General features: G+C 59.9%; 1 protein-coding gene across 1 annotated transcript; it reads left to right on the top strand.

Moving 5' to 3' along the window:
* Window positions 1-671: 671 nt before the first annotated feature.
* GATD3 (glutamine amidotransferase class 1 domain containing 3) lies at window positions 672-11,012 on the top strand. The gene is made up of 7 exons (XM_047846951.1): window positions 672-890; window positions 1,301-1,353; window positions 3,041-3,154; window positions 4,064-4,183; window positions 6,865-6,957; window positions 8,826-8,982; window positions 10,202-11,012. The coding sequence occupies exons 1-7, from the start codon at window positions 762-764 to the stop codon at window positions 10,328-10,330; spliced, it is 795 nt and encodes a 264-aa protein (XP_047702907.1). The 5' UTR covers window positions 672-761; the 3' UTR covers window positions 10,331-11,012.
* Window positions 11,013-17,234: the final 6,222 nt, after the last annotated feature.

The following is a 17,234-nucleotide window of genomic DNA, read 5'->3' as shown; positions in this document are numbered from 1 at the left end:
CAAAATAATAGATTAAGGGAAAGTATAATAAAGAACTCATCCAGGCGGCTCACGTGACCTGTATCCAGGATAACAACTAGGTATTTTTAACGGGAGAATTCCAGCTAGTACCTGAAAGAGTCCTGCTATCCCCACTCAGCAAGGATTTAATGCATGGAGACACTCTGTGCATCCGAGGCAGCGCGCGCCTGCAGCAGAAAACAGACATCCCCGTGGCTGTCCTCGCCCCAAACCGACCCGGGGAGCCTTTCCAACCAAGCTCAACTTGCAGGAAATGCGGAAGGCGGAGCCTCGAGGGGGCTCCCATCCGGATCCCGAGTCAAACACCACGAAAAGACGACTTGAAATGTGAACGTGGGTTATTCGCCATCAAGGAGCTGCTCCCAAGAGTGCTGACAATAACGAAGTCTGGAGTCTGACTCTCTATCGGCCTCGAGCCGCGCCCGACCCGGGTGCCACAGCCCGCCCCAGCTGGGTAGGGGGTGCTTCCCGCCCCGGGGTCCGGGACCCCGAGCCCAGGGCAGCAGCAGCTCCCCGGGCGGCGGGACACGCTACTGCGTCGACTCACGCAGACAACAACCAGCGCACTCGCGGGAGAGGGGCCGGGGCGGGCGGACGGTGCGCAGGCGCGGCCCCGCCCACCGGCGCGCTCACGGGAGTCTGGGCCGGGGCGGGCGCATTGTGCGCAGGCGCGAAGCACGCTCGTTCAGCCCAGGCCTCCGCGGTCGTTGGCCCCTGCGACCCACTGTCCCCGCGCAGTCATGGCGGCGGTCAGGGCTCTGGTGGCACCCAGGCTGGCGGCGGCCTCCGCGTTCGCGACGCTCCATGCACCCGCCCCGCGCGCGGCCCTACACAGCTCCGCGCCGCGGCCCCGGGCCAGGGTCGCGCTGGTAAGCGGACTTCGGCGGGCGGGCATGGGGCGGGGCTGCCCCCAGAGGTCACGGCCGCTTCCCATCCAGTTCCGCCCGAGGTCGGGCCCTCCTCACCCCCCACCCCCGAGGCCGGGCCCTCCTCACCCGCCCCCCCCCGAGGCCCGCCCCCCTTAGCCCCTCCTCTCCCCCTCCCAAGGTCGGGCCCTCCTCACCCCCACCCACTCCCACCACCCCCACCCCCCGTGCCGTCCCCCAGCCCTCCTTCACCTCTGCCCGCGGCGGTTCTTATGGTCCTCACCGCCACCCCACCGAGGCCCGCCCCCTACCTCTCTCCATGCAAGTCCCTTCTTCACGCCCCTCCCCCTGGCCGGCTGCCTCCAGGTGGAGTCCCCCTTGACACCCCCCCCCCCACCCGCGCTGTCCCGCAGGTGCTGTCTGGATGCGGAGTCTACGACGGGACTGAGCTCCACGAGGCCTCAGCGTAAGCCCTGGAGGACTCTTTGCCTTTTCCTGAGCCATTTGGAGAAATGTTTGATTAGAAAGGCAGAGGAAACGAGCCACCAGGCACGGGGAGGCACACGGCGGGAGCCAGAGATAAGTTCTCTAAGTGCCACCTGTAGCGTTGTCACTCAGAGACAGCCATGGAATACATCTCGTGTTTAACACCCGTGGTTAACTTTTATTTTTATTTAAAAAAAAAAAAAATTTTTTTTAACGTTTATTTATTTTTGAGACAGAGAGAGACAGAGTATGAATGGGGGAGGGTCAGAGAGAGAGACAAACACACAGAATCTGAAACAGGCTCCAGGCTCTGAGCTGTCAGCACAGAGCCTGATGCGGGGCTCGAACTCACAGACTGCGAGATCATGACCTGAGCCAAAGTCGGACACATAGCCGACTGAGCCACCCAGGCGCCCCACCCATGGTTAACTTTGAGGTCAGATTGCATCATCATGACTCTAGGGCGATGAACGCCTGGGTGGCTCAGTTGGTTAAGCCTCCGACTTCAGCTCAGGTTATGTCCTCGCGGTTCGTAGGTTCGAGCCCTGCGTCTGGCTCTGTGCTGACATCTCAGAGCCTGGAGCCTGCTTCTGATTCTGTGTCTCCCTCTCTCTCTCTGCCCCTCACCCGCTCACGGTTTGTGTTTATCTCAAGAAATAAACATTAAAAAGTTTTTAAAAGAAGGCTGTGAGGCACGAGGCACCTTCAGCTGTGGACGGTGTTTTTGATGTAACCTGTCAGATGTTAGTAGCGTGTGGCTTTTTATTAAAGGCTTCTGTGAGCAGGACTGGTAGATGTCAGATCTGGAGTCGGTGGGCAGGGAGAGTTAGGTCATGGTTGGGGAACCTCTGCCTCCCAAGTGCAGGGCCCGAGCGTACCCAGAGGAGCCTGAGGCCCCTCCCCGTCCTGCACCTGCCTGCGTGTGCGGGTGTGGGCACTGGACATGGAGTGGTCTTTGGAGTGGGCAGAGCTGGCAGGCAGCAGAGGGCCAGGAGAGCTTCCAGAGCGGGGCTCGGAGCAGGGGCATGAGAAAGCAGGCGGGCTGCGTGAAACCTCCAGGGTGTGGGCAGGGAGCCCTGTGTGGAGAGCCCTGCAGGTTACAAGGACGAGAGCCTGAGTCCCAGGGTGGTTCTACCGGGTCACCCACCTCATGTCTCCTCCTCTGAAAGGGGGACAGTGAGAGCCCCGTGTCTGGGACAGATTTGGACTTGTGCCTGGCACACAGCAGCCCTCAGGGAGACCTGCATAGCTCTCTCCCAGCCCTGTGACTATCATGGGAGAGGCGGGAGAGAGTGAGTGTCGTGACCGGAAGCCCCCCTCAAACCCTTGAGGGCTGCGTTGATTGGCCTGTGGGAGGAAGACCGCCCTGAAGCAGCCTGGGGTCCAGGCTGGGACACCAGTCGAATCACCCGTCCCTGCACCCCGGTTTGTAAAGGGAGCTTGGGCACTAGCTGGGCTCTGCAGGCTAGTTCGGGGACAGCGAATCTGGATTGTGGCCATTTGGGTCATCGGCAGGCCAGCTGTAACTTTTTGTAAAGCAAGCAGGATATTAACGTGCACGAGAGACTTCTGCAGGGCGCCCTGCAAAAACCCTGCTTGTAGAAACACGCTAAGAGGTAAAGCTGGGTTGGGCATGTTTCAGTTCTGTGTGATTTTCTTCCATGCAGGGTACTGGTTCACTTGAGTCGTGGCGGGGCTGAGGTCCAGATCTTTGCTCCTGACGTCCCTCAGATGCACGTGATTGACCACACCAAGGGGCAGCCTTCTGAGAGCGAGACCAGGTGTGATCCTGCTCCTCCGTCCTGGAATGTGGGCACGGGCCTGGTACAAACTCCCTGAGAGCCGGCATGCTGGGTGGCTTTGTCCTGGCGGGGACTCTGCCTGTGCTCTGAGTTCTGAACGCAGTCATTCAGAGCCCCCGTACTCAGGCTGTCCTGTGGTCGTGCTGTTGTTATCTTTTAATGCCTACCAAAACACGAAAGGATAGAAAATTCCGGCTAAGTTCCTCCTATCTTTGTTTTAACCCACTTCTACTTTTTTTTTTTTTTTTGGTACTGTTTATACTCTAGGTGGGGCTTGAATTCACGACTCTGAGATCAAGAGTCATCCCCCCACCTTTGTTTTGGTCAAGGCTGTGCCTCCCAGCTGGGTCTCGTGCCGCGTTCACCTGTTTGGGCCCCAGATCTCTGAGCTGGCTCGAAACGGTGTTCTGGCGCTGAGGCCTGTGCGGTCTTTGTGCTCTCAGAGCCTTCCTTCTCCTCCAGTCTTGCTCCGGTGCAGGGACGGCCACACTTGCCCGCTGGCTTCACACAGGGGGCGCTCTTTGTCCTGGGAGCTGGTGTCGGCCGCCCCCCCTTCCTTTTCTGCCTGGGACACTGGTCCTGGCTGCAAGGCCTGGGGGAACACCGCACGGCGCCTACTGTGGCTGACCCTGGTTTCCTTCGCTTACCTGTGCGGCACCTTGGCCTTCCCCTGCTCTGTCCTGTCTTTCATCCGTCCCCAGTTCTGAGCACTCCAGATGCTCCAAATGGCCGTGTCACCTTCTCTAGGTCCTGACCTTGAGTGCAAGTGCTGGTGCACTTCCCTGGCCCGAGTACAAGTTTTCTTGTCCTGTGGTAGTGTCCCCCCCCCCCCGTTTTGTAGTCTGCAGGCCAAAGTTTGCTTCAGGCCTCTTTTGTGTTCTTTCCCAGGAACGTTCTGACAGAGTCTGCAAGGATCGCCCGCGGCAAGATCACCGACCTGGCCCGGCTCAGCGCGGCGGATCACGACGCTGCCATCTTCCCTGGAGGCTTCGGAGCCGCCAAAAACCTGTGCGTGTGGGGTCTCTGGGGTGTTCGCTTTTCACCTGTAACGAAGCCGGGGACGGAGACGGGGTGGGGACGCGAGCAGCCGTTGGGGATCTCAGGTTCCAAAGGGCTGCACGGAGCTGGTCTGTGACAGGGAACCGGCGTGGCTTGGGGCTTAGGTCAGCAGTTAGCCTGACGTGCTTTTTCTGTCACTTCTCCCAGAATGCTCCTGGGCTGCTGCTGCGGGGGTGGGGGGGGGTTGGGTAGGGGCTTTCTCTGATCTCACCCTGTGCCCTGCCGGTCTCCGTGTCCGTGTGAAGCTGCTGTTCCGGTGGGCCGTTCAGATGCTGGTCCCAAGTGGAAAGGTTTTGCTCTCTGGTTGTCACCCTGATAACTAGATCTGCAGCCGGGAGGGCTCGCTCTGGCCTGACGTCCTGTGGGTTTTAGATCCTCTTTCTGTGCGCATCCCGGAAGCTCTCTGCGCACTGGCCTCGCCATCCAGCACATCCATTCCGAGGCGGCTTTGGCACAGCCGTCGTGGGTGGGAAGCCGGGGGGGGGGGGGGGGGGGGGGCAGCTGCCTTGGGTCCTCCGGCTCACTGCCGCCCTCGCCCTGTTGGCTTGGCTGGCCAGTGCCACCACCCGCCCGCCCCCCCCCCCCCCCGCGGCGGTGCAGCAGCTCCCTGGCTGGCTCTGTGGGTGCCCCGCAGCCAGACGTCAGGTTCCCTGATGTGTACGCTGACCCCTGGCGGCTCCCCTCTGCCTGCAGACATCTGAACAGCTTTCATCCACGTCCACATCCCAGCCCTGCGTTCCCAGCCCCTCGTGGCGGTGCCTCCCGCTCCTGTCCACTTTGTCTTCCAAAAACCAGCCTTTCAGGCGACTGCCACCTCCACGCACCTCTCGGCAGTAGATGGCAGAGGACGGCCTGAGGTGCTGGCTGGACTTCCTCTTCTGCCAGACCGAGGTTTTTTCGTCGGGAGGACGAGCCTTATCTGTGACCCTTAGCTCCTCCCTGAGGATGAGGGCACTTTGGGGGTCTGTCGGGGTTGTGTCCCTGGCACAATTGACCACCCACGCTCGGTTAACTACAGACACGAGGCGCGCTGGGTTGTCGGTGGGTCCATGTCTGTGCGCTCAAGGAAGCAGCGGCCTTGGGTCAGTGCTGTTGTCTGAACCCACTTCCTGGGGGAAGCTGTGGCTTATGGTCGCTTGCCCTGTTTTTCCCAACCTTTCTAGAAGTCAGGCAGGCTCCCGTGTCCTTGGTCTCCGAGGCTGCGGCTGCTGTGGTTGTCGGTTGTGCAGGGTGCACGCGGAAGGCTAGTTGCTGGGGATGCGAGTTCACAGCGGGAACCGGGTTCCTCTCGTGTGGGGCCTCAGGCTCCTGCCCGGCCGTGTTTCCTCCGCCAGAGGTTCATACGCGTGGTCGTGTTAAACTAATGAGGTGGAGGTGTCTTAAGCTCAGTGATGTGTACTTTGTGTTTTCCGCCAACGGGGTGGCTTGTCGGTGGCCCTCTAACCACCTCACAGATCCCGTTGGGTAGATGACCCAGCTCTGACGGACACCGTGTTTCCAGTTCCCCTTTTGTTTCGAGAGCTGTTTGGAGGTACAGTTGACACGTGTTTAAAGAGTAAAGTTGAGGGGTGTCTGGGTGGCTCAGTCGGTTGAGCGTCCGACTTCGGCTCAGCTCGTGGTCTCGCAGTTCATGAGTTCGAGCCCCGCGTCGGGCTCTGTGCTGATAGTTCAGACCCTGGAGCCTGCTTCCGATTCTGTATCTCTCTCTCTCCCCTTCCCCTGCTCATGCTCCGCTTGTCTCTCAAAAATAAACAAATGTTAAAAAAAAATTAAAAAAAAAAAAAAGTGGGGTCCCTGGGTGGCTCAGTCGGTTGGGCGTCCGGCTTCAGCTCAGGTCACGATCTCGCAGTCCGTGAGTTCGAGCCCCGCGTCGGGCTCTGGGCTGACGGCTCAGAGCCTGGAGCCTGCTTCCGATTCTGTGTCTCCCTCTCTCTCTGCCCCTCCCCTGCTCACGCTCTGTCTCTCTCTGTCTCAAAAATAAATAAAAACATTAAAAAAAAAAAAAAAGTAAAGTTGGCTGCGTTTGGACGTGCACGCACCCCGAGGATGCAGCAGCCCCTCAGGGTGGCACACCTCCCTCGCGCCCACCGTTGTCCGGTCCCGGGGCTGTGACGCTGCCGTGGGCCTCCCAGGACGGAGGAGCCGCGTGTGCAGAGCAGACAGCCCAGAGACGGGGCTCGTGGCAGGGAGCGTGTACTTTGGGATTCGGTGGGTGTGACCAGTTGCCTCCCAGGGCAGTGCGGGTGCACGCCCGCCGGCTGTAGGAGGGGGGCCACGCCGGACACCTCCGCGGTCATCGCTGCAGTGACGGAAGCCGTGTGTCGTCTCACCTGCGCCTCTCGCCCGGTCAGTGGGGGGCCTGTTGGCTTTAGGTCCACGGCCTGCGACCCTGTCACCTTCGGTTCGCTGTGGCATCTGCTGCCCTCCCCCGCTGCCGTTTTTGCTTCTTTCTGACGTAAAGTTAGAAAAAAACACGTACGTGTAACTGTACAAAACACACGACACACACGTGAACTGCTTGTCGCGGGTGCTGGGGAGGGAGCAGAGCCACACACGACGTCTGCGGGGTAGGGTTGGAGGCGCCCCGGGCCGGTGGACACCAAACTGTGAGAGGCCTCTTCTCGTGCTAGGAGCACCTTCGCCGTGGACGGGAAAGACTGCAGAGTCCACAGAGACGTGGAGCGCGTCCTGAAGGAGTTCCACGGGGCCGGCAAGCCTATCGGGTACGTAGGGGTGGGGAGTGCAGGGCTGCACCGTCCTGAAAGCCTGTTTTCGCGGAGGGGTTCACAGGGCGTCCTCGGCACCTTCCAGCTCGGGAAATTCACTTGGTGACTTAACAGGAAAGAGAGCTTCTGGGAGGTTCCCCAGTCAGTCCTTCCCTGACCGCCAGCCTTTTCCAGGGCTCATTCTCCTCTGCTGACCTCTGCCTTCTGTCCTCGCTCCGGGCAGGCTGGAGCCAGTCACACACGAGCACCGTTCCCCAGCACCTCCCTCTGGGCCTGCACGTTCATTGCGTGCTTGGGCCTTTCACACTTGTCTGCACACCCAAACTCACTGGACCTTGCTCTTGTCGAGGTCCGAGGTCCTGGGTCCTGGCAGGTGGGGAGGCCGGCCAGCCCTGCCACCAGGAGCATGATGGTGCCCCTGTTGCCAGATCTGAGCCCCTGAGACTCGGCTTCCACGGACGCCTGGCCCCTGCTCTGACGAAGGTCGGTGTTTGTCCGTGTCAGTGCGCCGGAGCGTGCAGAGTGCACGGCTTCGGGTCTGCTGGTTGGAGAGACTCCCTCGGGAGCTCTGCGGTGAGAGATGCAGTGAAGACGGCTCATTGTGGCATAGACGGGAGCACCCCAGATCCCCTCTGACATCTGTGTGAACAGGGCTGTGTTAGAACCCTCCCACCTGGATGGGATGTAGCGCCTGGCAAGGACAGTCCCCGCCCAGTCACTCTGCGGGGAGCCCCCTCCTCACGAACGGGGCCGGCCTCGGGCCTGCGGGTCGGGAGCATGTCTGCTCGCACGGTGCCTTCTCAGTCCCGGGCCTGCTCGGGAGAGACAGGCAGCAGGTGACGGCCATGCTCCACGCCTCTCTCTCCCAGAATGCTGTCACTGGAGCGGCACCCACTTCTGTGGGCTGAGCGCTAACGGGGACCCTAGCGCCCTGCTCGTCATGAGCACAGGTGGAAGCAAGGGGTCCCGGTGGCTCGGCCGCCTCTGTGTATGTCCTCTGACCTCCGTGCAGGAACGGTCTCAGCAGGGGCCTCTGTCCGGAGCACATGGCTTTGGCTTGCTTCGGTGTCCACAGCCCAAGACCAGCACGGCCGGCCACACAGACAGCCCCACTTGAGGGCCGATGCCGCCGGGTGTCTGTGCAGGCTCACGACACAAGACACTCTGGAGACGCTAGGTCCGGGGACTGTGTCAACTTGGTGGCTGGGGGAAATTTCTGTCCGGGGTTTCTAAGTAGGCGGGTTAGCTGTGGGGCTTGAAGCACTGTGTAAGTTTGTTTTGACGATATTTTTCGTGGCTTGTTATGATAGCTCCTACGCGGGGCCTTTAAAGGCCGCGCAGGAGAACCAGCTGGGCGCTGTGGAAGATGAGCCAGAGGAGAGGCCTGTGTGGGAACACGGTGGCCCAGAGAGGTCTGGGCGGCGGCTGGAAGGGTTGTGGACCCCGGGTGAGGGGAGGGCGGTCCCCGACAGCCACACGCTGGGGCGGCCCGGCCCGTAGCCGCTATGGTGGATGGCCCGTGTGCCCCCTGAGCGCGCGCTGACGCGGGCAGGGTGCCGGTGTGATGTCTGGTGCCCAGAGGTCTGGTGTGGCTGAACCACCGTGCTCGGGAGCGACTGGTCGGGAGTGCCTCCCGACTGCGGCCCGCAGGGGAGTTGAGCGGAAGCTCGCGTCACCTGCGACACCCCTCGCCCCGTTGGCCACGGCCGCCCCGGGCGGCCCGGCTTCCACCTCTCAGCTGCCAGGCCCTCTGGCTAGTGTTGGCACTCATCCTCAAGGTCAGGGAGGTTTGCGTGCCTTGCTGCGCCCCCTGGCCTGGCGTCCACTCGTGTGGTCCCGAGCTGACCCTGTCCTTCACTCTTCAGCCTGTGCTGCATCGCTCCCGTTCTCGCAGCCAAAGTGCTCCACGGCGTCGAGGTCACCGTGGGCCACGAGCAGGAGGAAGGCGGCAAGTGGCCCTACGCGGGGACCGCAGAGGCCATCAAGGCCCTGGGCGCCAAGCACTGTGTGAAGGGAGTGACCATATCCTTTCTGGCAGCCAGGGTGGTGGTGGCGGTGGCTCCGGGGACCCCTCCTCTGGCTCTTGAACCGGGAGCTGCACTGCCGGGGGCACCTGGGAGCACATGCGTGACACGTGTAGGGTCCGATGCCGGCACGTGGCCCTCCCTGGCCGTGTCTCCAGGTCGGCCTGGTGGATGCGGGCTGGGTTCGGCACACCCCAGGCACACAGGGCCACCTGGTCGGGCGAGCGGTCGGCCTCAGGCTCGACGGGGACAGCTTTCTGGGTGGGAGGCTGGGAGCTGCCTACCAGTGAGGGGAGTGAGCTTGCGCCCCAGGGTGGGGTGGAGGCTGCCCGTGGATGGGATCAGTACCGGGGGGTTTCCTGGCTTTGGTGGAAGTTCCCCTGGTGGTGTGGACGGGAGCCAGCCCAGTGGCCTCATTGGCCCCTGATCCTCCTGCAGGTGCCCGAGCACTGTGCACACAGAGCCTCAGGCCAGGGCTGACCACAACCCAGGTCCACACCTGGACCCAGACCCAAGGAACAGAGCAGCACGGTGTCCCGGAAGGTGCTGGAGACAACACCGTGACCCTGGGTGTCTGTCTCGAAGGTGCTTTTCTCTCCTTGGAGGGCCGTTTGGCTTACAGACAGTTTTGGTTAAGTGCCCACCTCCCTCCTGCGCAGAGTGGCCGGCCCGCCCAGCAGCTGTGTGGGTGGAGCTGGCCCGGGGTCTTTGGAGTAGGTCCAGGAGGGCACCTTATAGGGAGGGGGCAGGGCCAGTCCCATCAGCGCTTGGCGTCTGCCCGACCAGGGCGAGAGCTCGGCTTGTGTCGGGGGAGGGTCCCGGGTCGGATTGGCCTCTTGTGGCCGACACTCGGAGCGGCTCTCTGTTCCGGTTTCTCAGACGAGGTTGCTGTGGGGCCAGCGCTCCTGTGTGTGCAGCCCAGGTCTGCGGGCGGGCCTGGGTCCCATGGGGGCCTGCCACCGTGAGGGGTCTGAGGAAACCAGCGCTGGGCTCACTGAAGTCGGGACGCGTGTGCTCTGGTTACGGGGTGTGAGTGGCATGGGACGTGGACCCTGGCCGCGGGGACTGCGGCAGGAAGGATCCCCCATTTGGAGCTCCATTGAGAAGGGCGGCGGAGCACACTCTGGGGGTGGGCGGGGGCGGGGGTCAGGGTGGCGCTTCACGCCCGCCACCCGTGTGTCCTTGCCGGGTGACTGTTTTCCGTAACTTCAGTGCACGAAGCTCACGTGGACCAGAAGAACAAGGTGGTCACGACCCCGGCCTTCATGTGCGAGACGGCGCTCCACCACATCCACGACGGGATCGGGGCCATGGTGAAGAAGGTGCTAGAACTCTGTGGGAAGTGACAGCGCCGTGAGCCCCGCCTCCTCCACCAGGTGGAGCTAGTGGCCTGGCTTCCCGTGCGGCAGGAATTCGATTCTCTGCTTGCATCTATAGGTGCTTTTTGTCTGAGGAGCAATCCTTGGCTGGGGTCGGCGGAGGCAGGCAGGGCCCGCACTGAGCCTGCGGCTGGTGCCTGCTTGGTGCCTGCGGGCGCAGGGGCGGCTGACATCCTCCTGTGACAGAGATTAAAATGGGACCTGCTCTTTCAGGAGAAGAATTGGGGCACAACATCCCACACTCTTAGGTTTGGCCGGCTGTAGGGTCCTTGGTATCTGGAGGGGAAGAATTTTTAAGTTTGTGGGTCTGGTAATTAGGAAACCACGTCACTGAACTTCTTGGTGATTGAGAACTCTGTAACTTGGAGTAATGCGTTCAGAAATGACATGGGGGCTTCATTTGAGGCCGGGGGAGTTTGCTTTCCCAAATGGACGCCGAGACGGCCGCGTGTCGGGCCTCCTGAAGCTGGCACGCGGAGCACAGACCAGGGCTCTAGCTTTCCAGAAGGGGGGGGAGGGTGTGGCAGCCGGTCTGTGTGGTCGGCCTGCTGGGCGGAGACCGTCGGGTTGGTCCCAGGCCACGGGCAACAAACAGCCGGTGTCGGATGTACAGAGCAGGGGCAATAAAGCATCTTGTAGCCGCACCGGCCGGTGTCTGTCGTGCGTGTGCTTCTGTTTTGGGGAGAAACGTCGACGGCGCACCTGAGTGCAGGGCAGGCTTCACCCCCTGTGGCACATCCCTCCTTCTGTCCGCCTCCCGTGACCCCCGGGAGGATGTGCCCGCACGCAGCCGCCATTGCGTCCGTCTGTGCCTCGTTTGGTTTTGAGAAAGCTGCGGGGGTCGGCATAGCGGGCCGTTGAGTGTGGTGCAGCTGACGCTGAACTGTGTGGGTGCTGGCCTGGGAACGGGGCACCGAGGCACAGGCCCCCCACGCCACCCTTCAGCACTCTGCTGCCGTGAGAGGTAAGTGACAATGAGCCTTGTGGTTTTCCGGGCTTGGAGGGGAGCACGGAGAGCAGGGCCTGTGGACAGGGCAGTAATGCCTGAAAGCGTGCCCCCCGGCGCCCCCGCTCGCCTGGTGTCTGTGCCAGCTGGCCCCGGCGTTTCGGCCCTTCCTCCGTGGGCACTCCGTTCTCTGCGTCCTGATCTTCCCCCGCTGAAGCAGGAGCCCCCTCGGCACACCCACCGGCACCGGCCTCGCTGGCCGGGATGGTCCTTGCCCTGTGCGCTGTCCCGGGGCCCGTCAGAGGTCAGGTCACGGACGACCACCTCTCTCTTAAGAAACTTGTCTGTGGAAACACTTGTTCCGTGTGTACACCCGTGCACGTGGGGGCGGGGGGGCTGGATCACCAGCGTGTGGCTCACGGAGTTATCACAAGGCGAACACAGCTGTGGAACCAGAGGACCCGTCCCTGCCACCACCCCCCCCCCCCCCGCCCGCCACCACCACCACCAGGGATGGTGCACGTCTTGGCTCTGTGTACAGGCTTTTCCCTGTGGAAATGTTCCCAAATGGGCTTCTCCACGGGCTTTCCCATGTCGCCCGAGCGCTGCCTTCACAAATGTCCTTGTCGGTGTTTTGGCGCATGTCGCGGCCCCGGCTGTTGCCACATCTGGGGGGCGAGGCCGCCGGGTTGCAGGGATGTTTCGAGCTTGGCTTTAGTGGGGAGGGTCCATGTGGCGCTGGGGCCTGGCCGGCCTCCTCTGTGTCCTCCCCGCCACCCGGTGGGCATGGATGGCGTGGCCCTTGGTTTTTTCTGCTGTCTCCTTGACGTCCGCTGAGGCCCATCGCCTTTTGTCTATTTCTCGGCCTTCTGACGATCTGGTTTGGTGAAGCACGTGTTTAGGTTTCTCATTGGAGCTACTCGTGCGTTCTGGTTGCACGTCCTCCGTGGGTACGTGGGCTGCACGTGTCTACTCCCTTTTCTTCCTCAAGGGGCCGTGACGAGCAGCCCCTCCCAGTGCTTGTGCAGGCCTGTCCCCCGCCCTCCCTGGTGTGTGGGGTTGTCTTGAACTTCGCTCCCCAGGTCAGGAAGGCATCTTCCCGCTCCCTGTTGTCTCTCTCCACCTGTATGTCAGTAGTCTGTCTGGAGGCCGCGTTCACGAATTCACCTGCTCTGCGGGCCGTGCACGGTGGCCCGGGAGCAGTCCCCCCGTGGCCACGGCGCCCCCGGGAGCTGGGCCCTGCGCAGGGGTCGCCGCTGGCACCGCCTGGATCCCCCTCCCGCCTCCGCCCGCCCGGGGGTCTCCCCACGGGGCTCGGGTGACGTCAGGTGGTGCGGGACCCAGAGCCCGTGCTCAGGAAGTGGCAGGCTGGCTGGCTGTCACCTCCTCTCGCTGTGCTTCCCCGGAGGGGCCCTAGAGGGGGCGGGGAGAACGTGAGGGACGGTCCCCACGGAAGTGCTTGTGTGATGGCGTAGTGTTCGCACAGCTCTGCGTGCTGGCCGTCGCCGTCCATCCTGTCCCTTTTCAAAGGGACGAAGTATCTGCTCTCCCAGTTCAGAAGGACACGCGCGCCTTTCCTCCCAAAATCCCGCCGCCGCGATGCGTGTGGTGACCGCCAGCGTGTGTGGCTTCCACGTGCCACAGCCCGGCGGCACTCGCACCCGCTCAATCCTTGCGGCAGCCGTGGGAGGGGGCCCGGATTGCCCCACGCTGAAAGGTCAGGCGGAAGGACCCGCGTTGGAGCCCGTGCTCTGGAAGTAAACCCCAAGCGTCGGGAAAGCCCGGAGAGTGGCCCAGCGGACCGGAACCAAGGGGGTGCGGCCGTCTCTTCATTGACGATGAACGAGTGCCTCCTGCGTGGCAGGCACTGTCCCAGGGGTGGGGGGACAGGTGAATGCGAGGTGGCCGGCCGTGTGTGAACAACGTTCCAGATGGAACCCCGGAACCTACGGCCAGAGAGTTAATTCAAGGGCGGCACCGGCGTGGGGCCGCAGAGGGTACGGGGGACGTGGCGTGTGTCCGCGACAGGGCGGTTCCGGTGCCCAGAAGCCCCTTGACACAGAGGACAGGCTGAGGAGGATGCCCGTGGCTTGGGCCCTGCCCCCGCGGGGCATCTCTTCACCTGTCCTGTCCCCTCCACCCAGAAAGCCCAGAGCCCCTGGCCCCTCGGCTCCTTGCTTTAACATCAGCCCCCAGCAGGCGTCCCACACCCCCTGGCCCGCTGTTGTGAGCTCGTGGTCTGTATCTACGCGTTACTGGTTTCTCATCTGCCCTCTGCATGGGCCAGGGGTTCCAGGAAGGAAGACACCAGCCTCACACGTGTGCCGGGAGCCCCGCGGATGGTAGGCTCGGCCTGAATGCACCGGTGGATGCCGGGAGCCCTGAGGCTTGCTGCTGGAGCGTGCGGTTCGTGCAGAGCTCTGTCCGGGAGCCCGCCCTCAGCCCAGCTCCAGGGCCCCCTTCCTCACCCCTCCCCACCTCCGAGCGACGCCTGCTTTTCCTGCATTTCTTCTGCAAGGCTTCCCTTGGTAGCACTGTTTGCTCCGTACTGACTGTTTTCTAGAGCAGTTTTAGGTTCACAGCAAAATTGACAGGGCTCCCTTACACCTGCTGCTCTCGGATATGCATAGACCCCCCCCCCCCCCCGCCATTATCACTGTCTCCCACTGGGTGGTGCCTCTTACGCGAACCTGCACTGACACGTCGTCGTCGCCCACGGTTTACGTCAGACCCACTCGCGGTGGTGCGCATTCCGTGGGTTGGACAAATGTGTAATGTCACGCAGCTCCCGCTACGGTGTCTTACAGGGTGGTTGGCGCTAACGGTTTTCTGTGCTCTATTTATCCCTCCCTCCCTTCTCAGCCCCTGGCAACCCCTGACCTTGCTGTTGCTCCATGGTCCCGCCTTTTCCAGAACGTCGCACAGGTAGAATCGTACAGGATGCAGCCTTTTCAGATTGGCTGCTGTCACTTAGTGAGATGCACCCGCGGACCCTCCGTGTCTTCGTGGCGTGACGGCCCGCTCCTTCTTAGCGCCAAATACCATCCCGTCGTCTGGACGCACCCGTGTGTTTGCCCATCACCTCCCGAAGGGCACCTTGGTGGCTTCCAAGGTCTGGCAGTTATGAATAAAGCTGCCGGAAACATCCGCCTGCGGGTTGTCGTGTGGACGTGAACGTTCACCTCCTCTGGGTAGACCTCAAGGAGCACGACCGCTGGGTCGTATGGTCAGAGCGTGTTCGGTTTTGTAAGAAACCGGCAAACCTTCCTCCGCGGCGGCTGCCCCTCTCTGCTTTCCCGCCAGCGGTGAGGGAGCGTTCCTTCTGCTCCGCGTCCCCGCCAGCGATCCTTGCTGTCGGTGTTCCGGGTTGTGGCCGTTCTCACGGGTGCACAGTGACGTCGTCGTCGTTTTCATTTTCATTTCCCTGATGACGTGTGAGGTCTGTATGTCTTCTCTGGTGAGGTGTCTCTTCAGGTCTTTTGGCCATTTTAATATCTGTTGTTCATTTTGTTGACTTTAAAAAGTCCTGTGGAGGCGGGCGCCTGGGTGGCTCAGTCAGTTAAGCGTCTGACTTCAGCTCAGGTCACGATCTCACTGTTCCTGAGTTCGAGCCCCGTGTCAGGCTCTGTGCTGACGGCTCAGAGCCCGGAGCCTGCTTCGGATTCTGTGTCTCCCTCTCTCTCTGCCCCGCCCCTGCTCATGCTCTGTCTGTCTAGCACTCAAAAATAAATTAAAAAAAACATTAAAAAAAAAAAAAAAAGTCCTGTGGATATTAGCGCTTTGTCAAAGTCTCCTCAGTTGGTGGATTGTGTTCTCACACTTGGCGGCTCTTTGGCAGTGTGCTTGTTTTTACTGTGGATGAATTTTAGTTTATCAGTTGTGTCCTTCACGGATTGTACCTTCAGTGTTGACCTAAGAAGGCTTCACCGTCTGGGCCGACCACGCTCTCTCTGATGTCATGTTCTAGGAGTTTTATAGTTCGGCCTTGCACATTTATGCCTGTGACCCATTTTGAGTTCATTTTTGTGAAGATTTGGTTTTTTGCATGTGAATCGTCAGTTGTTCGTGCACCCTCTGTAGAATAGACAGTTCTCCCACTCTGTTGTTTTTGCGCCTTTGTCCGAGTTCGATTGTTTTTGCGTGGATCTATTTCTGGGCTCTCTGTTCTGTTCCGTTGGTCTGTTTAGCTGTGCTGGTGCCCGTCCACATTGTCTTGATGATGGTGGCTTTATAGGAATTTTTGGAGTTGGGTAGTACCAGTATTTTAACTTTCTTCTTCTTTTTTTTAAATACTTTAGTTTTGAGAGAGAGAGTGCGCGCGAGGAGGGGAGGGGCAGAGAGGGAGGGAGACACAGAATCCGAAGCAGGCTCCGGGCTCCGAGCTGTCGGCACAGATACCCACGCGGGGCTCGAACCCCCAAACTGCGAGATCATGGACCTGAGCCGAAGTCGGACGCTTAACCGACTGAGCCCCGAGGCACCCTGCCGTTTCATTGATTTCTGCTCTAATTTGTATGACATCTTTGTTTGTTTTGGATTTACAATATGCTTTTCCTTTTCAGGTTTTCTAAGGTGGAAGTTCTGATTGTTCATCTCAGATCTTTTCTTATTTTTTGGCATATGCATCCGATGCTATAAATTTCCTTCTGAGCTCTGCTTTTTGGTGCATCCCACATATTTTGATAAGTTCAGATTGTCATTTAGTTTGAAGTATTCTTAACTTTCTCCTGAGACTTGTTTGATCCCTGTGTTATTTACAAGTGTGTTGTCCAATCTCCAAGTATTTAGGAATTTCAGTTATCTTTCAGTTACTGATTTCTGGTTGAATTCCACTGTGGTCTGAGAGCAGACATTGTATGGTTTCCATTCTTTTAAATTTGTTGAGATGTATTTATGGCCCAGAATGTGGTCTGTCTTGGTGAGTGCTCCGGTGAGCCTGAGAGGAAAGTGTTTCCTGCTGCCGTTGGATGAAGCAGTCACAGATGTGCCCAATGTCCAGTTGATGGAGGGTGGCGTTGAGTTCGACTGTGTCCTTACGGATTTCCTGCCTGCTGGATCTGCCCTTTTCTGAGACAGGGCTGTTGAAGCCTCCAGCTGTAATAGTGGGTTCATAATTTCCCCTTGCCATCTATCTGTTTTTGCCACGTGTAGTTTGACACCCTGTTATCAGGCACATTTATGTTAAGGATCGTTACGTGCTCTTGGAGGATTGACTGTGTTGTCATGATGTAATACCCTGCTTTATTCCTGCTAATTCCCTTGGTTCTAAAATGCTGTGTCTGAAATTAATAAAGCTGCTTCCACTTTTGGTTAGCATTTACGTGGTACGTCTTTCTTCATTTACTTTTAACCTAAATGTGTTTCTGTATTTAAAGTCGGTTTCTTCTAGACTACCGATGGTTGGGCTGTGTCTTTTGATCCGCTCTGACAACCTCTGTCTTTCTGTTGGTGCACTTGGGCCCTGCACATTCCAAGAGGTAACTGGCGTAGTTGGGCCACTGTCTACCGTCGTTGTTACTCTGTTGCCCTTGGTCTCTGTCTTGTTTTTGTCTTCCACTCTGTTTCTGCCTTTCCTGGTTTTAACTGAGCATTTGACATGGTTCCATTTTCTCTCCTTTCTTAGCATCTCAGGTTATTTCTCTTTTGCCTTTTTCGGTGGTCGCCCTGCAGCTTGCGATACATTTACAGCTAATCCCGATCCCCTTTCGGATAACGCTGCCGGCTCCCAGGTCCAGGGGCCCCTTATGGTAACACGACCATCCTGCTCCTCCCTCCCGAGCCCCGCACGGTGCCGTCGTTCATTTCACATACCCCTCAGTCACCACGACTACCCTCCTTGCTGTTACTTTGAACCAACTGCTGTTAGATCAAGTAAGGAAAAGAGAAGTACAACTTGTAACTTTTCCTTCAGTGACTTATGTTCCT

This window comes from Prionailurus viverrinus, unplaced genomic scaffold (genome assembly GCF_022837055.1).
Source record: "Prionailurus viverrinus isolate Anna unplaced genomic scaffold, UM_Priviv_1.0 scaffold_42, whole genome shotgun sequence".
Lineage (NCBI taxonomy): Eukaryota > Metazoa > Chordata > Mammalia > Carnivora > Felidae > Prionailurus > Prionailurus viverrinus.
The sequence above is the reverse complement of the archived record's forward strand: the minus strand, read 5'-3'. Positions and strand labels throughout refer to the sequence as shown.

Bases quoted from the DNA above. Each gene is read 5' to 3' on its own strand.
- GATD3 (XM_047846951.1), top strand. From the start codon at position 762: ATGGCGGCGGTCAGGGCTCTGGTGGCACCCAGGCTGGCGGCGGCCTCC. The intron at 891-1,300 runs GTAAGCGGACTT...GCTGTCCCGCAG, and splicing joins CCCGGGCCAGGGTCGCGCTG to GTGCTGTCTGGATGCGGAGT. The intron at 1,354-3,040 runs GTAAGCCCTGGA...TCTTCCATGCAG, and splicing joins GAGCTCCACGAGGCCTCAGC to GGTACTGGTTCACTTGAGTC.